Source organism: Argiope bruennichi, chromosome 2 (genome assembly GCF_947563725.1).
Source record: "Argiope bruennichi chromosome 2, qqArgBrue1.1, whole genome shotgun sequence".
NCBI classification, from domain to species: Eukaryota; Metazoa; Arthropoda; class Arachnida; order Araneae; family Araneidae; genus Argiope; species Argiope bruennichi.
Genome location: NC_079152.1, coordinates 102,728,427 through 102,749,963, shown reverse-complemented (window position 1 = coordinate 102,749,963; position 21,537 = coordinate 102,728,427). Strand labels below are relative to the sequence as shown.

At 28.6% G+C, this 21,537-nt stretch overlaps 1 protein-coding gene across 2 annotated transcripts in view; it reads left to right on the top strand.

Moving 5' to 3' along the window:
- The window catches only part of LOC129961955 (uncharacterized), a 375,815-nt gene that overhangs the window by 299,258 nt on the left and 55,020 nt on the right, over positions 1-21,537 (top strand). For both annotated transcript variants that reach the window (XM_056075604.1, XM_056075605.1), the window contains exon 4: positions 5,948-6,114. In XM_056075604.1, the coding sequence (XP_055931579.1) occupies positions 5,948-6,114 (167 nt within the window). The remainder of the gene's footprint in view (positions 1-5,947; positions 6,115-21,537) is intronic.

Here is a 21,537-nt window from a genome sequence, read left to right as displayed (position 1 = left end):
TGGAAATATTTTTCTATATAGAATATTAAGAAAATTTTAGCGAAATGAAAATTTTAACCCTCCAGCATTTCCACCCCCACCCCCCCTTTGAGCTAGATTTGGGTTCTCGGTACCATGGTCGGTGAAGAACTAAAGAAATTTTCACCTAAGTCTCTTGTCATGAGAACCATTGCAATTGGTAGTTTTCTTATAGGAATTTATGTAAAAGTTATAAATGCTATGAGTGCTTAGAACCTTATATTCAGAGTTCCATTTATGAGAGTTTTGTGCTACATAATTTAATAAAGAGAATAAAATATGCATCTTGTAACGACTCTGCAGGATGTCCATTTTTACGACCAACTGAAACCAAATTTTGATAAAGAATCAACAATTTTGAAACCAAGATCACAAACCAAATTTTATTTATTTAAGTCCTTAACAGACTTTATTTATTATGTTTATATGTATATGAACAAAGAGGCCACAGTTGCTAAACTCTTTGACGATTTTGATTGAAAATTTAATATCTATATTCAATTTTGATTCTTAATATGTATATTAAATTTAATTTAGCTATGTCACTGTCAATATGAGTTATCGTGTTTGCAAACAAAAATTTGCACCGACAGACAATCAACCTCCTAGAGGTATTTAGTTCAAGATTTGTACAGGTCTGCAATGCAAATTATAAATTTACATGTTATATTATATTAATTTTACACTTCACGTTTCGTGTTTATGATATTCAGTTGTATTCAGAGAGATGAACAAACGACTTCGTCAGAAATTATTTCATTCAAAGTTAGATAAAAATCTACAAATGTGTTGTAAAGACAATATATGCTCAATTTAAATTGTCTGTTTAAAAGCATTTTTGAGCTACAGGATTCAGACATAGTAATAGACAGACATAATTAAAAATATTGCAGATGGAACCTGAAGCCTGGGGATTCAACAAAGTCTTCATTTTGAATATTTTGATGTTAAATTTTTTTCTTTGAATATTTCTCATGGAAGAATAGAAAAATGAAAACTTATAAAAATTAAATATTAAAATTTCTAACATTGTTTGGATGATTTTATAAACTTAAACACGTTTAAACTCGTAATATAACCGATTTTTTTTTTCAAAACAGCTGCAAAAATTTGCTAAATTTCAAACTTTCCATATTTCTTAGAAAATTAGGTACTTCTGAATGATATTATTTTGAATAAATTTATTGTCTTTTTTAGTAATTATTTTAAGCATGGTTCATTAGATTGTTAATTATTATGATAATGGAATAGACCACCATGAACATTTTTTTTTTTAATATTCGTTCCTCAAATGATATAATAATACTTATCCATACAAATTAGAAAAGACTTCAGCATTATGAAGTATGTTTTTTGACCATCGAAAATGACTCAAAATGCAAATTTTATTTGATCATAAGCCATAAAACATTAATTTTAACATGTTTCAATGACACATTATTGGTTGAGTTTCGCAAAATGCCCTAAATAACAGATTAACATTTTCAAGAAGTTAATTAGGTATGCTAATTGCGCCAATTAATAATGTCTTATTGATCGTAATTTAAAACTCTTCAAGGCAGTTTACAGGCCGGTGTTATTTATTTTGGTAAAGACTTTTTGGAAAATAATGGTTTTTCATTTCTTTTTATTTTTATTTTAAAGATTTGCAATAAAGTATCTTCCTATTACGTAACTTATAAAACTACTAATACATTTACTATATATAAATATGTATAAAAGTATATATAAAATTTATATAAATTTTCTAAAGCAGTGCACCATAAATATACAATCAATTATATGTTTAGAAAGTTTGTTGAGATGATTTCTTAAGAATATTGCATACTGCCTCCTCTGCTACAGGTAACCTCGCATAATCATAGCAAAATTTTTACGAATCACAACATTATTAATAAAATATACTATGGTTTAATTTATTTTTTGCTTCGTTATGATAATTTTCAATTCATAGCGCAACGGAGATAGAAAAGATTAAATTTTCAATTTTTTGCTGCATTATAATTGATATAACAAGTAACAAACTAAACAAATAACAATGATTTTAGAAACACATATTCATTAGTGCATGCTATAAAATTAAGATCTGAAATAAATTATATTGCATAAAACCCCACATAAAACTGTGGCCAATTGTTCCGATGCGTTGGATGTGCCAACTCCGCGTTGGCACATCCGCTTCAAACATAACCCTTTATGGGGCATAATTCCAGGACATTGACAAATAAAATTTTAATGGTTATATCATGATAAAATATTAATGCAAATATTCAAACATCAAAAGTTTTTTATTTGAAATTCAATTGTTAAATAAGGGGTGGTAAATGTAGTTACCAATGATCGTTCAAGGAAAACTGAAAGCGGTAAGCATACATGCCAATGAACATTAAGGTTAAAAATATCATCGAATGTTCATCGGTAAGTATACTTACCATTCATTTATAGGTAATTTAAAACAACTATATACGGTTTTTTAGTTAAAAATCATGGAATTAAAATCCAGTAATGTCTTACATTAAATTTTGAAGCTCATTTTGCATTTATTAGGCTTGCTTGGCGGATTTTTGCATTTCATAAAAATAAAACTGTTGCAATCTGATGCAATTTTATTAATAACATCTTAGCTACGTGTATCCTTAAAAAATAAACTAAAATATAATAAACTATAGTATTCAAATGATCATTACATCAAAACTGAAGTCAAAATATGCCTAAAATCATTAACAGAAAGATTCCGAATTTTAAGGAATTCCAACTGCATCAACAGTATTTGTTTATTTTAAAAAGTGAATGTTGAATTTAAATTAAATAAATTCAATAACAAACAAGTATAATTAAGTATAAAAAATCTTAGACATAAGGGACACAACACAATAGTGTTTCATGCCTGAAACTGTTTCAGGAGTTAAAATTTAATGACAAAGGCTGGAACTTAATGTCGCTACAAAAAACCTTACATCGTGAAGGGGCAATAATAAGCATTTTTACCACTTTTGAATTTAAAAAATGTTTAACTATAGACTTAATGTATTTCAGATCTATTAAGGGCAGCTCATTCGAATTTTAAGCATCTGATTATGCTATTTATAATTTTAAATTACTTTTTTGAGCCCCCATAAAAATTTTTTTACAGGTGGTAAGAATATATGCCAGAGAACTATAAAGGATAAGCATCTTTTGTTCTGTGAAAAGTGTCCTATAGGCATGTCATAGAATTGCGATTTTCCAATCATCCATATTTTAATCGAATCTCATTCTTTTAAACCCCATCGATTGCACTTTTTTTGGAGCATCATTTCCAGCTATTTGCAACTGTATGGAAGAACACCCCCTTAATAACCTTTTTAATTATTTGAAGCTCATTAGTTTTTACCTTCGCATTTACAATTTTACAGATTTTATTATTAATATGCATATTGTCATTCTGGTCAATTTTCACAGCATTTTTATGCTTTTAAGATCATTTTTCAAATTTTATATTTAGATATTATCTTTTGTTCATATCCCTAATACATGTTTGGCACATCATGGTCAGATCTTGCCCTTATGCAATTAAGTCAAAAATAACATGTAATGAATGATGATGATGAATGATTAGTGTATGTATTGAATGAGTATTATATATAAAGAATGATTATAACAATTATGAATTAAATTCTTATGATTTGTTGTCACAAGACAAACCTGAAAGCGTAAGTTAATAGGCATATTACAACTAGTTTTCATACATTGTGTTATGTCTTGTCTTTCAAGATACATCTCCAATTTCAAAATAACCTTCTTGTTCTTCATTATGATGCTCTTTATAATGAATGTACAAAGTAATTAATAAAAGAGAAGTAATTTTACATTCATTTATACATCTAGACCAGGATTTCTCAATCTTTTTTTCCTCGCTTATCCCATAGTAAGTCTTTTTGCTTTTGAAAGTCCAAAACTTAAATAATCTACAGTATTAAAATAAATAACTAAAAAGCTTGAAGCATATTCGTATTAATTAAGGATAAATTACGTATCGGGACAGTTAATTATTGAAATGTAAGAAACTGTCTGTGCCATACTTGAGATAGTTTCACTGAGTAATGGCAACTTGCTAAAACAACTCTAATAGATTGTTATTTTCCTGTCCTCACCCTTACAAATAAAATTGTGAACCTCAGCCGAAACCGTAAACGTCACAAGAACTCAGATTTTTTTTTTTAATTTTTAATTCTGTTTTTAAAATTTTGCATATGAGAGCTTTGTGTTTCGCAGTATAATGAATAAATCTACTTTTTGAGCACCTTTTTTTCGACTGATTGAAAACAAAATTTGATAGAAAATTTCAAATGTAGCTATAAAATCAAATCTAATTGATCTAAATGGTTACAGTTTCGATTTATAATGTTTACAAGTATGGGAATATAAGACCGACCGACAGTCTTTTTGACGAATTTGATCTAAAATGCGATTCTAATCTATATACTAGATTGTAAAGTTATGAAGCATATTTCCTTCATCCAAATGTTTGTATTTTTGTTATAGTGTATACATGCATTTGAATGTGCAGACAAACAAACAGAACATCCCTTAGTTAGATTTGTTTCAAAATTTAATAAAGGTCTACTTAATAGATACTAAAACTGAAATTTAATTTAAAACTATATGAAATTTAATTTAAAAATGGATGCGTTTATGTTTGTTTTTTTAGTTTAGTTATATTAACGTCCCGTTTGAAGCAACACTAGGGCTATTTTGGGGCGGACCTCGTAATTTTGAACCGCGGTCAGATGACGAGGACGACACCTGAGCTGGCACCCCCCCCCCCTCTCCACTCCACACCACACCACACCACACCAGCGAGAGCACGTTTGGTCAGGACGGATTTAACGTGCAACAGACCCCCTTACACGACGGTTCTTAGGGGGAATCGGGTCTCAAACCTGCAACCCTGCGGTTCCGAATCCGAGACCTTACCACCTGGCCACCGCGGCCCCGATGCGTTTATGATTTATTATATTCTGTGCATGTGGAAGTATGGGCACATAGCCTCAGTATAAAAGAGTTTCGTTCAAAAATTGATAGAAATATACAAATTCGGGTAAAGGTCACGTATCAAATTTCATCCATTTAGCAAAAATAGTTTTTTTTTTATTTATCATATTCGTGAATCGACAGATAGACATAATTATTAAAATATGAGTGCGTGTGTTTTTGATATTCGAAGGTTGAAGACGTTTAGATGCGTCAAAATATCGTGATTAAATTTTTGATGATTACAATATTTTCCCATTGCACAATTAAGTGATTACAATAATCTGCTTTATACAAGAGAAATTCAAAAGGTGAAAAAAAAAATTCATGTATTTTCAACGAAAGAATTTTTGTAAAAGTCAACTTACATCTAGTTTGAAACAGAATATATGGAATTATTAATAGATACACCTGTCAGCAAACTTTGTAGAACTGTCGAAAATCACATTTGAATATAGAGTGGAGTATTATATTTTGTATAAAAATAAATATAGTTTTGGATTAATTATAAATCTCTATCAAGTTTTGGAAAATGAAGCTTTCATATTCAAATCAGCAGAAGCACAATATATTATAAATTAATGAAAAATTTCGTTCTTAATTCAAATCTATTAAAATACAAAACAACTGAATCTATTAAAAGGACACGTCTTTACTATCAGAATTTAAAGATACTGAGGGAATTATAAGCATCAAATGATGTATGAGATAGTAAAATTAAATTAAATAATAAGCATTTTAATATAGTTGTTTATAATAATATATCGTTTACTTATACAGATATAGATATATATGTACATATATCCAAAGATTGCATGCAAGTCTATTGTAGTTTATTTCCTGTTGCATCACGAAAGAGATCACACGTACATCTAAGTGCACATATATTTATCCCCGGATATTCCTTGCTTTGCAGATAATAGAGGAACTGAACAGCTCGGTGGCCAATTTCCGGGATTTGCTCATTCACATTGGCAAAGGGCACGACAATCCGGAAGTGAGAGATAAGATGCGAGTGATGAGGAAAAGATGCGTGGACAGATGCTCGGCTGCGAATAGGGTTCTGATGCCTCAAATTCGGAAGTGAGTTTTTCCTTAATCCACTTATATTATTTATTCGCCTCCATGTTAATTTTTTCCTTTTCTTAACATCATGTTTCATTAACTTTTATATGATAAATTTCTCCATTTACAATAGTAATTGGAAAAAATAGGTGTATCCATTATTGAAAAAAATAAATAAATAAACAGCAAGAGATGTACAGGTGCTATTCGTATGACCCCCAACGTGCCTTTAAACATTTAATATTTCAAATCCTAGAAGCGATTAATTTGCTTGATCTCTAATTGCTTTGTACATTTTAATTTAATATATTTATTATCTTTTTATTGTTGTGAATGCAAAAAAAAAAAAAAAAAAAAAAAAAAGAATTGAAGTCTTCATTAAATTGCTGCAGACATGCTTTACTAGCAGGTTAAAATGGTTATTTAATGTGCTGTACTATTAAACTGTTATGATTAATTCTCTAAAGTAGTTGATTTGTTTGTCCTCTTAAAAAGTGCATCTAATTTCACTTTAATATGCTTTTATATTACACTGTATATCCCCAATTTGCTTATTTTAAATATTTTTTGTATTATTTTTTACATTTCAATGTTTTATACATTTTAAATTAATTCTGCATTTTATATTTTTGTGGTTTATTTTAAGAATTTAATTCATTTATATGAATTATTGTTACTCGCTACTCCCGTTTCCATATGTTTAAGCTTCATCGATTAAAAGTTTTGCATGCTTATTATTATATTCTTAATAATAAATACATAAAAATACAGCTATTAATAAAAATTACAATAATGGTCGTTGGAAAAGTAAATGTATCAAAACTCAAGACAGAGTGGCAATCGGGAGACAATATATGACAAAAATGGCAAGAGATGGCAGCACCATTTGTTATTACATTCAAATTTAAATGAACAAACATTAGAGTATCTATTAGTTTATATGGAATTTCTTTTTTATAAGGATTTTTCTAATTTAATAAGTTTGTTAATCAGCATTTGAAATCAAAGGAAACATTTACTTTTATTTTCAAACAGTTCGAAGAATAAGTAAAAAAAAAATTATTATCGTTCTTTTTTCTAACTAAGTTAACTAACTGCATTAAATAATAATAGTATTTCAAAAAGAATTCGTTTTGATTTTTGATCTATCAAATGATGATTATTTCTTCAGTAATTATTAGTCAAATAATTAACGTGAATAAGTAAACTAAATAAACAGCGTACCATTTTAACTGAGATATTTTTTATGAAATTTCTGAAGGCATAATCTGCAAAAAGAAGAAAAAAAAATCCCAATTTTTTAATTCACTTAAATTTGTAAGTAATAAGCCTAAATACAAAATTTGCTTAACTAATTGAGCTTTGAGTATTAATTAAAGAGAATTATTAAAAGAGTATGATTTGAATAATAAAATTGCAATAATTATTTTCCATTAAGAAAAATGTTTAGCAAATACACATTTTTTGTTGCTCTAATTATTTTTTTTGTATTAATCGAAGAAACTGGCAGCATACTCTAAAATCAACCACGGAGATATAAATAATTTCTTATTTATATGGATATAAACAATTTCATATTTATCTGGAAATAATTACATATTTAAATATAGATTTACTAAAATAAAGAGTACACTTTACATAAAAACACATTAAATTTTCAAGGCAGCATCACTGCACAAAATTTACTTTACTACATGAATGCATTAAAATACAGGTATACAACTCCATTAGATAATTATAGTATTACCTATAAATAGTTAATTATTAATTACATTATTATATAATTAAAAAATTTAGATTTTAATGCTGAGCTTAATGTTTTAATGTTAGCCTTTAACATTTATTTATAAAAATTAATTTTTGATATTTTTTAAAAAAATTCTTAGTGTAATTATTGCTGTTATCTTATGAAAATACAATATTCTTTACTCGAATTTACTTATGTATAGAAATATGTGGGAAAATTTCGTCAATGATTTCTGTGGAAGAAGTCTACTAAACTAAAGCTTCTAATTTTATCAGACTCTTTAAATTAATTATTTGGTTTGTGTTTGTGAAGATGAAATTTTGTAAATGATTTTTCATTTGCTTTCTAGTGTATAAAAAAAAATTGTATAGACTTTTTATTCGATAACAATGTTCTGTTTTTTATATTTTTCAGAAGTTAATTATCAATTATTAGAATAATTTAACTACAGAATCAATTTGTAGTTATTTGACGGTGAAATTGAGAAAAAAGATTTCGCTGCAAGATTACATAACATTGTTGATTACACACTAAAAATAATTATTTCTTATAATATTATAAAAATGTTTTTATAAAGACTTTTTTATTAAAATTTTGTAATTATTTCATGCATCCGTCCAACGAAAATAAACCATTCATATTCTCAGAAGACAACTCCTTGAGATTTAAATCTGTAAATGACACGAATTCCAATGTATTTTTGTGCTTCAGGTGGAACCATAGTTTGTTCAAAATCCAATTCGATTATAAAAAATTGCAATATTCAAAATAAGCTCAGAGTAAATGATGAAAATATAACAAAGATACATAAGACAGACTTATTTTTTAACTTGATAATGTTGGCAAGCTACTTAAGTCCGTAAGTAGTCTGTAAATTACATCATGTAACATACATGGTGCGTCTCCAATATGAAAATTACATTCAATACACTCTTCAGAAAAAATCGCTGGAGGATGCACATTTATGGACATAATAAAATTTAGAATGTTCTTCAGTGGTAGTAGGTGCTCTTTATGAGTGGTTTTTTTTAGTTTTCGTTTTTCAAAAAGTTTTTCATTAAAAAAATAATCAAATATGCTGTTTTTTTATCAATCAGTTTTCCTATTTATGCGCAAAACCTTTTTTACACCTTTTTGAATTAAAAAAAAATCGTTTTTTACCTACGCCACTGTTTTTTCCAAATCTGTAATTTTAATAACTTTAAGAATATTTCAAATATATTTTAAAATACTACATATTGTCTAGATGATAGATTTACATTCATGATTGTTGGGTTCCGTGTTCAATACTTCTGTTTATATGAGATTATTATTGCTTTGTATTTAAGACCGAATTTTAAAAATAAAATAAAAAATGAAAAAAAAATCTAACTTAACCAATAACCATTTACCAATATCCGATAGTTAGGGCATATTATTTATTCCGTACTATCGTCTATTTTTAAAATATTATTAGATAGGTTCGGATTTTTTATTTGCCGTACTGTTTATATTGAATATTATATTTCACTTTTATCTAGAATGCCTTTAACTAAAATGCCTCAACTAAAAATTTTAAAATCATTATAAACGCTAATTTTTTGTAGTTTTTTGATAGAAGAAAATGTATAATTGTTTTGTTAGCAAGAAATAAATTGCATTAGCAGCCACGTACTTAGGAAGGAAATAAGCTTTACAGCTGTCAATCGAAATGATCTGAGTTTGTTTTAAGTCAATATCTGATTTAAACTTATCTGATTTAAACTTCTTTGAATATAATATCCAATCTTACAAAAAACATCTAAATGAACCCAAAGTATTGTGTTAAATTTAAATTAACGCAATATTAAGGGTACATGTAAGATCCAATGACTAAGAAAAAATAGTAAAGAAATAAATGCGAAAATAGTATAAGAAATCCTTATTTATTCACATTGAAAAAATTTTGACTATTCTAATTTTGAAAAGGTAATAATTGTCGCTTCCATTACAACAAAACCGAAGAACCCATATGTATTTTTTATTATTTACTCAGTTTCATATTTATTAAAGATAAGAAAATTTAAGGTAATAATGAAAATAGATTTCTAAGATAATCTTTCTCAGGTTTGGAACACATTTATATCCTATTTTACACGAACGAACTATCTTTATTTTGTGTAAGATAACATTTTAAAAGACCTTTTTCAAAAAGAACCCATTTATTAATGCCGAATCCTCGGTACGAAAAAGCACCAGCGAAATCTGAAATCCTTATTCTTCGCACACAATCTTTTTCGAAAGCCTTTCTTTTTAGTTCTTCGAAGGGAAACACGACAGTGCAAAATAAATTACTGGAAACACTCTTAAGAGAGAAAATTCTGCCATTTTTCTTCGTTCTCGCATTTCAAATATTTGTACTGAAAATCCCAAAGAGGTAGAAGAGAGATAGAAGCAGAAAATCAATGTAAAGATTTCGGAAATGGTGTTTGGCAATCACATTCTGATCATAAATTACACGCTGGGATCAGAATTGAGCAGGCACTCATTCTTCCGTCGAACCTTTTAAAGCAGAGTGTGCGAGTAATCTATTTAAGTGGTGAGTAAAGTTGATGAAAAACGTTTTGAAGGGGAAGGAAAAGTGAATATTGAGGGAAGTTCTTTCCAGGCATTTTGCTGAAATAGGATTTGGAATATTTCGGATAAATTTCAGAAGATATGAGCAATGAAATGTAGAATTTAAGTTTTCTTTTCCACAGTTATGCAATAGAAGATGAAATATTAATAGAATAAAAAACTTTATGCTGTTATGCATTTTAAATTTCACATAATAACAAATGCACAAAATAGAGCAGAAAAATAAAATATAAATGAGAGGGTAAATAGCAGGTCTCTTTTTTTAATGGAACATAATTTGAGTTTTTATTATTAACTTCGATTAGAAAAAGTCCCAAAATCAGAAAATGTCAGTATATATACAGGGTGTTCATTAATTATTGTCGGGGTTTCCGTACCTCATAACTTTCGAATAAAAAATATTACGCAAAAACCGATTACGTATTCGTAAATTACAACTCAAAGAATTTTACGTGGCAACAATGCTATCTTAGCGCATTTGCAATCTGGGTAATTATGACGTCATAAATAAAAATGGCGACCGTGCAAGAAAAAGGAGTGTATATATTGTGGTTTTTCGAAACTAAATCAGTCATAACTACTCAACGTCGCTTCAGGACCATGTACAAGAAAGATCCTTCTTCGGATAATTCTATCAGACGCTGGTTAACACAATTTCAGAAAATTGGTAGCGTTCTACACCGAAAGGGGGCGGGAAGACTGAGCATTTCGCAGGAAAATGTTGATAGTATCCAAGAAGCGTTTACTCGCAGTCCACGAAAATCAACGAGACAAGTAGCTCTGCAGTTACATATGCCGCATAGGACGATATGGAACGTTCTCCATAATCGCCTTCAGCTGAATGCCTACAAAGTGCAAATTGTGCAAGCTTTACACTTTAATATCATTAATAAAATTCTTTGAGTTGTAATTTACGAATACGTAATCGGTCTTTGCGTAATATTTTTTATTCGAAAGTTATAAGGTACGGAAACCCCGACAATAATTAATGAACACCCTGTATATTGTTATGATTTGGAACTTCCCGGGTTAAATTTAAACGTGAACATTTCAAATCGCTGCTATATATTTTAGAGCTGTTTATTACAGCTGTTATCTTAAAATAATATTGTTATCCTTCTCTAACTCTCAATATTTTGATGTAATATTTTAAAACTCTCAGAGCATAATTATTCAACTAATAACTGAAATATAATTTAATTCTAATCCCTGAAAATAGCTACCTGATAAAGAAAAATCGAAAAATCTTATCATCTCCAATGTTATTTTTAAATTTATTTATACAATAAACACAAAAGCAAAAAATAAATAAATAATAAACAATATTAATGCTTCTAAATTAGTAAAAAATATTATTTTTTAAAATTCCACATGTCAAGATGGAAATCATAAATGCATAAGACACAAATATTGCACAATGACCGTGCTAAGAAAGAAAATTCCTAATGGTCAGTAAAATTTAAAACATGCTAGAAATGTGAAGAATTTTCATCGTACATAAATGTGTTTTTATTCACAACAATGATTAATATTTTTACGATTTTTCTTTTGATCTCAATATTGGAAAATAACTTTTCATTAAACATTTCATGCAATAACATAATTTTTTTCGTTTTGAAAAAAAATCCTGTATATTTTTATGAAAATCCTATATATTTCTATGAAAATCTTGTATATTTTTATAAAAATTATAATAAAATTAATTTTATTATTATTTTTTTTCCTTTTTTTAAAGGAAATTCCAAATTTTATTTTTGTCATAATACGAAGTTCACTAGTTTTTGTTCATTTAACAAAATAATAATCAGTTATTGTTAACACTTGTCGTTTAACGTGTTAATAATCGAAAATTTTGAGAATTTTTATATTTCGGAAATTACTAAATCAATAAAAACTGTATCTGTATATATCTCTGCTTGAATATGATAATTCTAAAAACACTCGACTGGATTGAATTCAACATGGTGCATTAACATTGAAATTATGCGAGTAAATATTACTAATTTTATTCGTATAATTTCAAAATCCAATAAAGAGAAAGCTAGTTGCTCATTTGTTTACATTTTAAAATAATAATTCAAAAACATAAGGATCTATATTAATTAAAATTAAAATGGTTTTATCAGCAGAATTGTAGATAAAATTCATCAGAGGTTATACCTCACGTTGCCTACTGTCTTGAGGGTTAACTAAGCTTTAAAATGTTACTTTACTCTCTGAAAGGGAGAGAAACGCTGGTAAACATGAAAAATTTCAAAAGATATTATTGCATAAAACATGTTTTTACACAATCTAATAAGACTTATTCGACTGAATAGATTTTGATTAGACTTTTAGTGACATAGGCAATAATTCAAGCCAACTGTTTTTCAAATTTTCAGATTTTCCTTAAAACCTTTAGCACAATTTGTAACAATGATGTTTGTGGTAATATTGAAATTTATCTACTAGTTATCTGTATTCTCGTTTGCTTTAATTAATGTGAAAATAAAATAGTTTTTTGCTTTTATACTGCATCATACGTAAGTGCAATAATCTGCGATTAAACACATTTTTTTTTTCTTTCTTGCATACATAGTATTGAAGAAATATTTTTAATCGTCAAAAATTTCGCTTTCGAGATCCGACGAATTTCTACGTCTTAGATTTCTTCGAGTTCGAAAAACATAATTTTGGAAAATATCCATCTGTTTGTGACAAAGATAACTGAAAACGCTTTGATCTAGACGTATGAAATTTGGTATATGATCTTTACACCAACTTTATAAATTTCTATGACGTTTTGTTCAAAATCCGCTGATAGGCTGTCTGTCTGTATGGCTATTCGAATAAAATTTAACAGAATAATTACAAAAACAAAGAGAGATAGATGAAATTCGGAACACAGAATTAACATCTACAGTGTAGATACTTTCAAATTTTGAGTCCAATCCAACAAGAGATTAACTGTTTGTCGATCCGTACTTTCAGAAACTTGTAAACGTGATATCGAAAACTTGCAATGAATTAAATATATCAAATTTGGTATGGGATTTTGCGACTCCAATTGTACTTCTATATCAAATTTTTGTTTCAAAAAACGCTTCTATAATTTAAATTTGATTTTCGGATACAATTAACCACATGCCAAAGATAATCGCCAAATAACTCGCCAAGGGTGAGATACTTACACGATAAATTCAGTAAGAATGTTATATTCACGTCAAAGGTTAATATTTCATAGCTATTTTATCCAATGTCAAGCAAGGTTTTCTGTGGGATAATAACACCTTTATTAGAGAGTATGCGAGAAAATTGTGGGGAGACCATTAATCTGTTTTTAAATGATGCAATATTTTTTGTAGTTTATCTTTTTTTTGTCTTTTTTATGCCTTTTTAATTAAGAACACATTTTTAGTATATTGATATATATTTTATCCAACATCTTCAAAATCTTATTATTTTACTAAAAGTCGGGTTTTTTTTTCGTTGGTGGAGGTATGAAAGCAAATCTCATTGATTATACAAAAAAGTATATCTTCTGTAAACCTTTCAGAACAGACGTTAGCCTGGATATTGAAAAGTTCTAAACAAAACCCGCATTGAATTATTTTTCGTCTTTGAATTATCTGATATTCTCATACTCTTTAAGAATATTAATTTGAAGTGAATTTCCAGATATAGCAAATAAAATATAAAAACCATCATTCTCCTTATGAAATTGTGTTTTTAGCTCCCAAAAATGAAATTTTAATAATATCTATAAAATTATCCTTAGTACTTACCAGGCAATGCGATTCCATATAAACCAGTTGATACTATAATAGATGGACGAAAAGCAGGCAGTTTACCGTATAACCACCGGAATAAAACCAATAGATACCCTTTAATTTATTACAACATATATTGAATTTAAAAGGCCCATCAAGTATCTCACAAATTTGTGATAAAGACACACCTTTTCTCAGTTTTATGATAAGCATTCAGCATTAAAATATATTATGTTTAGTAATATATCAGTAACATACCAGTATTATTATTATTTTTTTAATTTTAGCATTTAAACGAATCGAAATTGTTTGTTCAAATTATGTTTTTAACTCCCAATTTAACGTCTTTTCCTTTATTACGCCGTTTTGCTTTCAGTCTCTTAAAAGACGTGAAAAAGGGTAATGTTTTCTTATTAATATACACTACAATGAGATTCTTAAAAATTTCTCAAATAAATATATTCTGTTAGGAAGAGAGCGAAATGAGATGAAGCTTTAACGGAATATGAAATCCTTATTCATCACAATCTCTTTCAAATATATTTCTATTGCTTTTGAAATATATTTTTAAAAGGGTGAATTTGATTTCCTTCTCTAATATTTGTTCTGAAAACACTAAGAGGTGAAGACAGAAACAAAAATAAATCAAGGAGATGACGTCTGAGATAGTCTATCGATGAGCAACTGTTGAAGCAAGTAGTCCCTGTTCATAAATTATATATGTGGATAAAATTTTTGTGTGCTCTTACTTTTCAAGACTCCAACCTTTTAAAGCAGAAGACAGAAATAATCTTTTAGCACCGTATTGCTCTAATAAAATAGATTTATAATTATTATAGAGATAGGAATACTGGAGAAACGCTTTTTGAAAAACGTTTTGCTCTATAACGTTTTCAGAAGTCTGAAAGCAATTTTCGAAGTTTTGAATATTGAAATGTATAGTATCAGTCTTCATCACTTAAGTACAATTGCAGACATAAATATATGAGAATTAAGTAGGCATTTACAATTTTATGAATAATATTTAAATTTAATATTAGCATATTGTTGCGAAAAATATTATTCTAATGACGACATATATAAACATATTATAAATATCCAGAGAATACAAAGTTTTTTTAATCTTACGATTATGTTACTATGAAAAAATTCGAGAGAATTTCCTTAAGTAAATATCAAATACATGTTTGTTTGCTTCTTTGCTGATAAGGACATCTTTTCCAAAAGTGTACATTGCTCGTATAGAGGCAATATGGAACTAAATCTGTTTAATCTTACAGAGAGAAAAATTTAATCCCTAATTTATTTTTAACTGTTTACGTATTACAAAAAATTAACGGAAAAATTGTTTTTTTTTTGCTGTTTTATTTCAAAAAAAGTTACGTTTCTAATTCTAAACTTCAGTTTTTCAAGATCTTCAAATAAAAAAAATTAGGATTCAAGTTAAGATGAGATAAAACATAAATGAGTTTTTTTTTCCAATCGTTCTCAAAACGTTTTCCCTTCAAATCTCAAAGGGGGACACAGATTTACACGCTAAATTAAAAAGGTCACTTTTAAGGGAAAAGATTCTGTTCTTTTTTTTAAAAAAAACTTTGCTGTCGCATTTCAAATATTTGTACCGAAAATGCCAAAGATGAGGAGAAGACAGAAACACGAAAATCGATGCGATGCCGTCGGTAAAGGTGTTTGGCAATCATCCTCCGATCGTAAATTATAAACTACGATCAGAACCGGGCATGCACGAATTTTTCTTCCTTGGAACCTTTTAACACAGCTGTCGAAGGTAATCTGTTTAAACGCTGAGTTAAGATTCAGAAAAATATTTATAACATAGGAGGCTCTTTAAAGACATTTGAACCAAGTATGCTTTAGGTTGTCTGAGAGTAATGTTGAAAGTTTTGGATGGTGAAAACGTAATTTAATGTGTACTCTATTAAACGAGCAAATATAGAAGTTAAATGAAATTATTTGAATTTAAATTGTAAGGTATATTTAAGTTTTATATTAATCGCAAAATGAATAAAAGATTTCTTTGGAATGCTCATTGATTTCTAATGGTCATAAAAGAAAAACTAATGGACCAAATATTATCAAAATTGGTAAATTTAAAGAAGATCATAATTTTTTTTCCCGCCAAAAAAAAACTCTTCAAACACTTACTACCAGAGGGGAAATGGCGTTGTATGCAATATTGTTAAACAAATAGGACATGAAAATGTGTTTAATCGATTAAAATGTATTTAATCGTTTCTGAAACATGTTACAAAGCTTGTTCAATGTGCCGTCCACCATTTTCTGAAAGCAAATTTGATCGCGTTACTGCATTCTCAGCAGAAGCTCTTAACATATCAGGAGGAATGTTACGCATATGTCGCTGTATCACATCTTTCAGTTCCACCAATTCTTTTAGATTATCACCATAAACAGTGCTTTTGGAATAACGCACATAGAGCATGATTTGTAACACGTTTCAGAAGCGATTAAACACATTTTAAACCGATGCCTTCATGTCCTATTTTGCTTAACAATATTGTATACAGCGCGATTTTCGCCCTGCTGGGGAGTTTTTGAACTTTTTTTGAGAAAAAGAAATTACCATGACCTCCTTTAAATTATTATCAAGTTTGATAACATTTGGTCCAGCCGTTTTATTTTTATGACCATTTGAAAGTGAAACTGTAATTATAACCACCGTATAGTTTGAATGATCAATTATTGTGAAATTGTTAATAATTTAATGTTATCTTTTCCATTTTTCATGATTTTTTGAAGTGAAAAGATACAATTTTCATGCCTTCTATTAAAAATTAAATAGATTTCTAGCCATTTCTATTTTGAAATATTAAGAATCATAAGGTTGCTCGCTATTTGCCGTAAATGCCTAACTGTAGAAATGGATACCAATCTAGCGAAGATATATTTTATTATTTAAAATCAGGAAATTCCCTTTTATTAGTAATGATATCTCATCATTCATTCAATTTTTGAAGATGATTGCAAAGATCACTGGAAATAGACGATTAAACCAAGATTTTGAATGCTGCAGCTACAGTATTTTAGCGTGAGTAGTATATTTTAGCATTTTTAATACTTGGAAAACGTGGTTAGTGCAGAGATTATTAATTATATACTGGATAGTTATAAAATAATTTTCTCAATATTAAAGGGAAGGTAATGGAATCTGAGCACACAGATTTTGTAATGCAATGAACGATAGGATTGAGTGTTTTAGGGAATAGAATTTAATGAAGAATCAGCCATTGTTGGAAAATATATTTTCATATTCCAGTGCGTCAATTCTCATATTCCTCATCTTAACGGCTCTGGATAAAATGCCTATCAAACAAATTGTTCTTTAAAATTTACTCTAATTTGACACGCAGTACTTCATTGTGTTATGCATTATACTTTGTCAGTTTAACGGCATATATGTGTAGATATATTTCTGGCAGTCATACAAAATTCATATATCGAACTCTGTGTATTAGTGGCAACGGAAATTAATAAAAATTCATACTGAAAATTAACACTTCCCCTACTGATCATCTGCAGTTGTATCGAGGCTTAAAATCATTTATTAGGTTCTTGCGAGTTATCGGCAACGATTACTTTAATATTAAGAAACAGCAGAAGCATAGAAATAAAGATTTAAGACAGCCTTAACTGAATTAATGGCAGTCTCAAAATTTACGACAGCCTTTCAAGATTTAGATAACCCCAACACGATGTAGGACAATCCAAACGAGATTTATAGTAGCCTAGCAAAATTTATGACAGCCCTGACAAGATTTATAAAGTCGTCCTTCCATTAAAATCATCTTCCTTTATCGCTTCATCGCAATAATTGTTTGACTATATGAATTTAACTTGACTATTTTGTCAATCATATCAGCAATCTAAATTTAAATCATCAAGGTTTAAATCATTATATCAGAATTTAAATTGCACTGAATTTAATTAATTGAAGTAAGGACAATTGGGTTCTGTACATCTTTCTAAACCAGAAATACGTTTGTTTATCATAGAAGTACATAATTCTGATATTCTGAAGAAATCAAGAAATTTCAGAAACTGATCATCAGTGGAGAAGAGATGGATGAATCGTATTGTTAAATAAGAATTTAATATCATTGAATTTAAATTGACTGGCCTGTAAGATATGTAGTCTAGTATCATCTTTTGAAAGAATTTGCTCTTTTTTATTAATCATCATCTCCACAGATGATGATAAATAAACTACTCTTCTTTATATTAGTAGTACTTCTTCCGTTTTGTCTATTTTTAGCAGCATTTCTGGATTTCATCACAAGGTTGCAATGGGTAATCCTTTTTAATGACCACTAAAGAGTATCCAAAATCGTATTTTGATGCAACATTGAATTCGGAAATCGTTTTAGCATTTACTCAATCAAACTATTGTGCATATTGTCTTGGTTTGCTGTACAGTATTAGCTTTTCATCATTATGACACCATGGTAGAAGGAATCTTAATTATTATAACAACACGCATAAATAAGTCATTTCGGCTGCTTAGAAAGTACGATGAGCAATGCTGATTACGACAAATCTTATTGATCATTCAGTTCATGGAGGGGGGGGGCTCATTTATTACTTTTGTTTGGTTTTCGAACATTGGTATATGTATCACACCATTCTTAAATGACAAATATTAACTTTTTCTACATGTTCTTGCACAATTCTGATTCAATAACAACTCTTAGATAACTGATTATTTTCATCTCTAAGATTCCTATCTTTATTACGAAATTCCTTGAAGCAGTGTGGTATTCTACTTTCCTTGCTTGTTCTAAATGCAATATTGATGAGCAGAACAATATATGTTCGTTTATGTCTTAATTTAAATTCTTAGCATTGTTGTGAGAATTAGCATTTTCATTTCAATTTATCAGTATCACACAATATAGAAAATTATTGAAAACATAACAGCTGCTATATAAGATTAACGAATAAATTCCTCCGTTTGATGCTTCATGTTCAATAAACATTATCTATGTTCAACACATTCAGGCAGATCAACACTTTAAAAGAAACTGAAATTTTCTTTTCGTTTTAAGGTTTCTTTATCCTATCATTAAAGCTTAATGAACACTAAGGAGTAATGCTTGTATCAAAGTATGACCCCATCAGAATTCTTGTAAATGGAATAACTAAAAGATAATATAATTGACATAATTAAACGACGTTATTTGAAAGTTGTCTACAGGCGAAGCAATTATTCAGTAAGTCACAAAATTTTGTGTACACCATATCAAAGGAAAAGAAATTTTGTTTTTGCTTGTTAAAAAAATATTTCAAAATTTCACCGCCAGATTGCACTTTTTAATATATTGCACAATTGGCATATATGTACGATAGATTAAAAAAATTTTTACTACAAAATATGCTCAACAATTCTATTCCAATTTCTATTGCTTTATGGCTCAGTTTAAATTTTTAGCAATACTATGAGGATTAGCATTTTCATTTTAATTTATCAGTATTAAATAATAATAAAAAAACATTGAGGCCATAATAGCTACTATGTAATATAAACGAACAAATTCCTCTGTTTGATGCTTCATGTTCAATAAACATTATCCGTGTTCGACCAGATCACCGCTTTAAACGAAACTGAAAGTTCCTTTTCTTTCTCAGGTTGCTCTAAGCTGTCATTAAAGCTTAATGAACTCTAACGAGTAATGCTTGTACAAAGAAACTAATTGGTTCAGATGGAATTAAATGGAAGTAATCTTCTGCTACGGTGCAGAATAAGGAACTGATTAAGGGTCGAAAGATCAATAATGAAGCTTCTCAAACGACTTCAAGAGGATTTTAATTAACCTGTAGATACCCGCTTGTTTAAATTGTTACAAGCGAGTCAGGAGAGAATAAGTTTAATTACAGATCTCCAAGCTGATGTGAATCTATTATTTTTTAATTCTTTAATTAATTGAATATCGAGATGAGAATGGAAATTATAATAGGGCATTGTTCTCCCTTCGATTTTCTGATGTGCAGGATGATCAAAATTAAAGTACAAATGTAAGTACTATAAAGTACAAAATTAAAGTACTATAAAAATTTATTTTCTTCAATATGTGTAAAATTGTTGCTCCATATGGAATTTAGATAGTAAAATAGGCAGAAAAATACAAAGGAACATTTTATGCCGTTATTTAAAATTAAACAAATATCTTATGACTGAATAGTTTATTAGTAACAATAATGTTTCATTTTTAACACCGGATGATTCTTTTTCGTATTTTCTATTTATTTGTTGACTTGAAAATTCAATTTTTTTTTTTTTTTTTTTTTTTTACATTTTTTTTTTTTTTTTTTTTTTCGTTTCATAATTTAGCTGACAGATATATTCAGCATATTTTCTCTAAACAGGATGAATTATTCTATAAATGATACTATCTACTGCAAAATACATAATTGCCATTGGTGCACGGAGATCTACGACATTTAACCCGGTTAATAATATTTATTGAGTACTAAAACTGCTTTAAATGACCACATGATCAAAAATCGAAAAGGAATAAAAGCAGGCGAAAAATTTGAATAATGCAAATGTACACAACTTTTGGGCAGACTAATTTTAATGATAATAAAAAAATGTAACTATCAAAAAGTAATTTTTAATGGGTTGTCTATTGATTATTGGTAAATCATTTTAAAATATTTAAAAGTGTTTGTGCCGTTTTAACAGCTGACATTCAGCTTACAGACCCATTTTTGCTTTTGGAAAAGAAATGATAAATCCATTTTTCCTCATAAATCGATTTTCCATTTTTTAGTTAAATATATACAAAATGATATAAGAAGTGCTTATTGCTAAAATGGTGGCAATATCTTGCACTCTTCAGGAGATTTCGCCTTCCACTTAGCGCAATTTCATCATATATAATGATAGCATGACAGCTTTGGAGTTTATGTACCACACCGACAATCGTAGGCACCCAGTTACTTTAGAAATATTGACAGCTTCTTCAAAAGAAGAGATTCAATGTGTTTTTTTTCTTTTGTTCCGAGCCATGTAGGAATTCATGATAATGAAACGGCTTATTGTGCTGAAAAATCTACTTCTTTTTCTATTGCACAAAAGCTTCCATACAGCAATGGTAAAAAATTCTTAATTAGCTGCATTTTTTCTACTGCCTGGAGAAATGGAATCTGCAGATCCACAATAAATTGTATTCTTGTCATACCTTCCATCAGTGGGCAACTCATTCTTCCTACGCGAGAGTTCGACGTCAAATTGATTCGGCTACATATAGGACATACACATTTTACTCATAAGCATCTCATTTTCGGGGTGAGTGGGCCCATTTGCCCCCTTTGTCA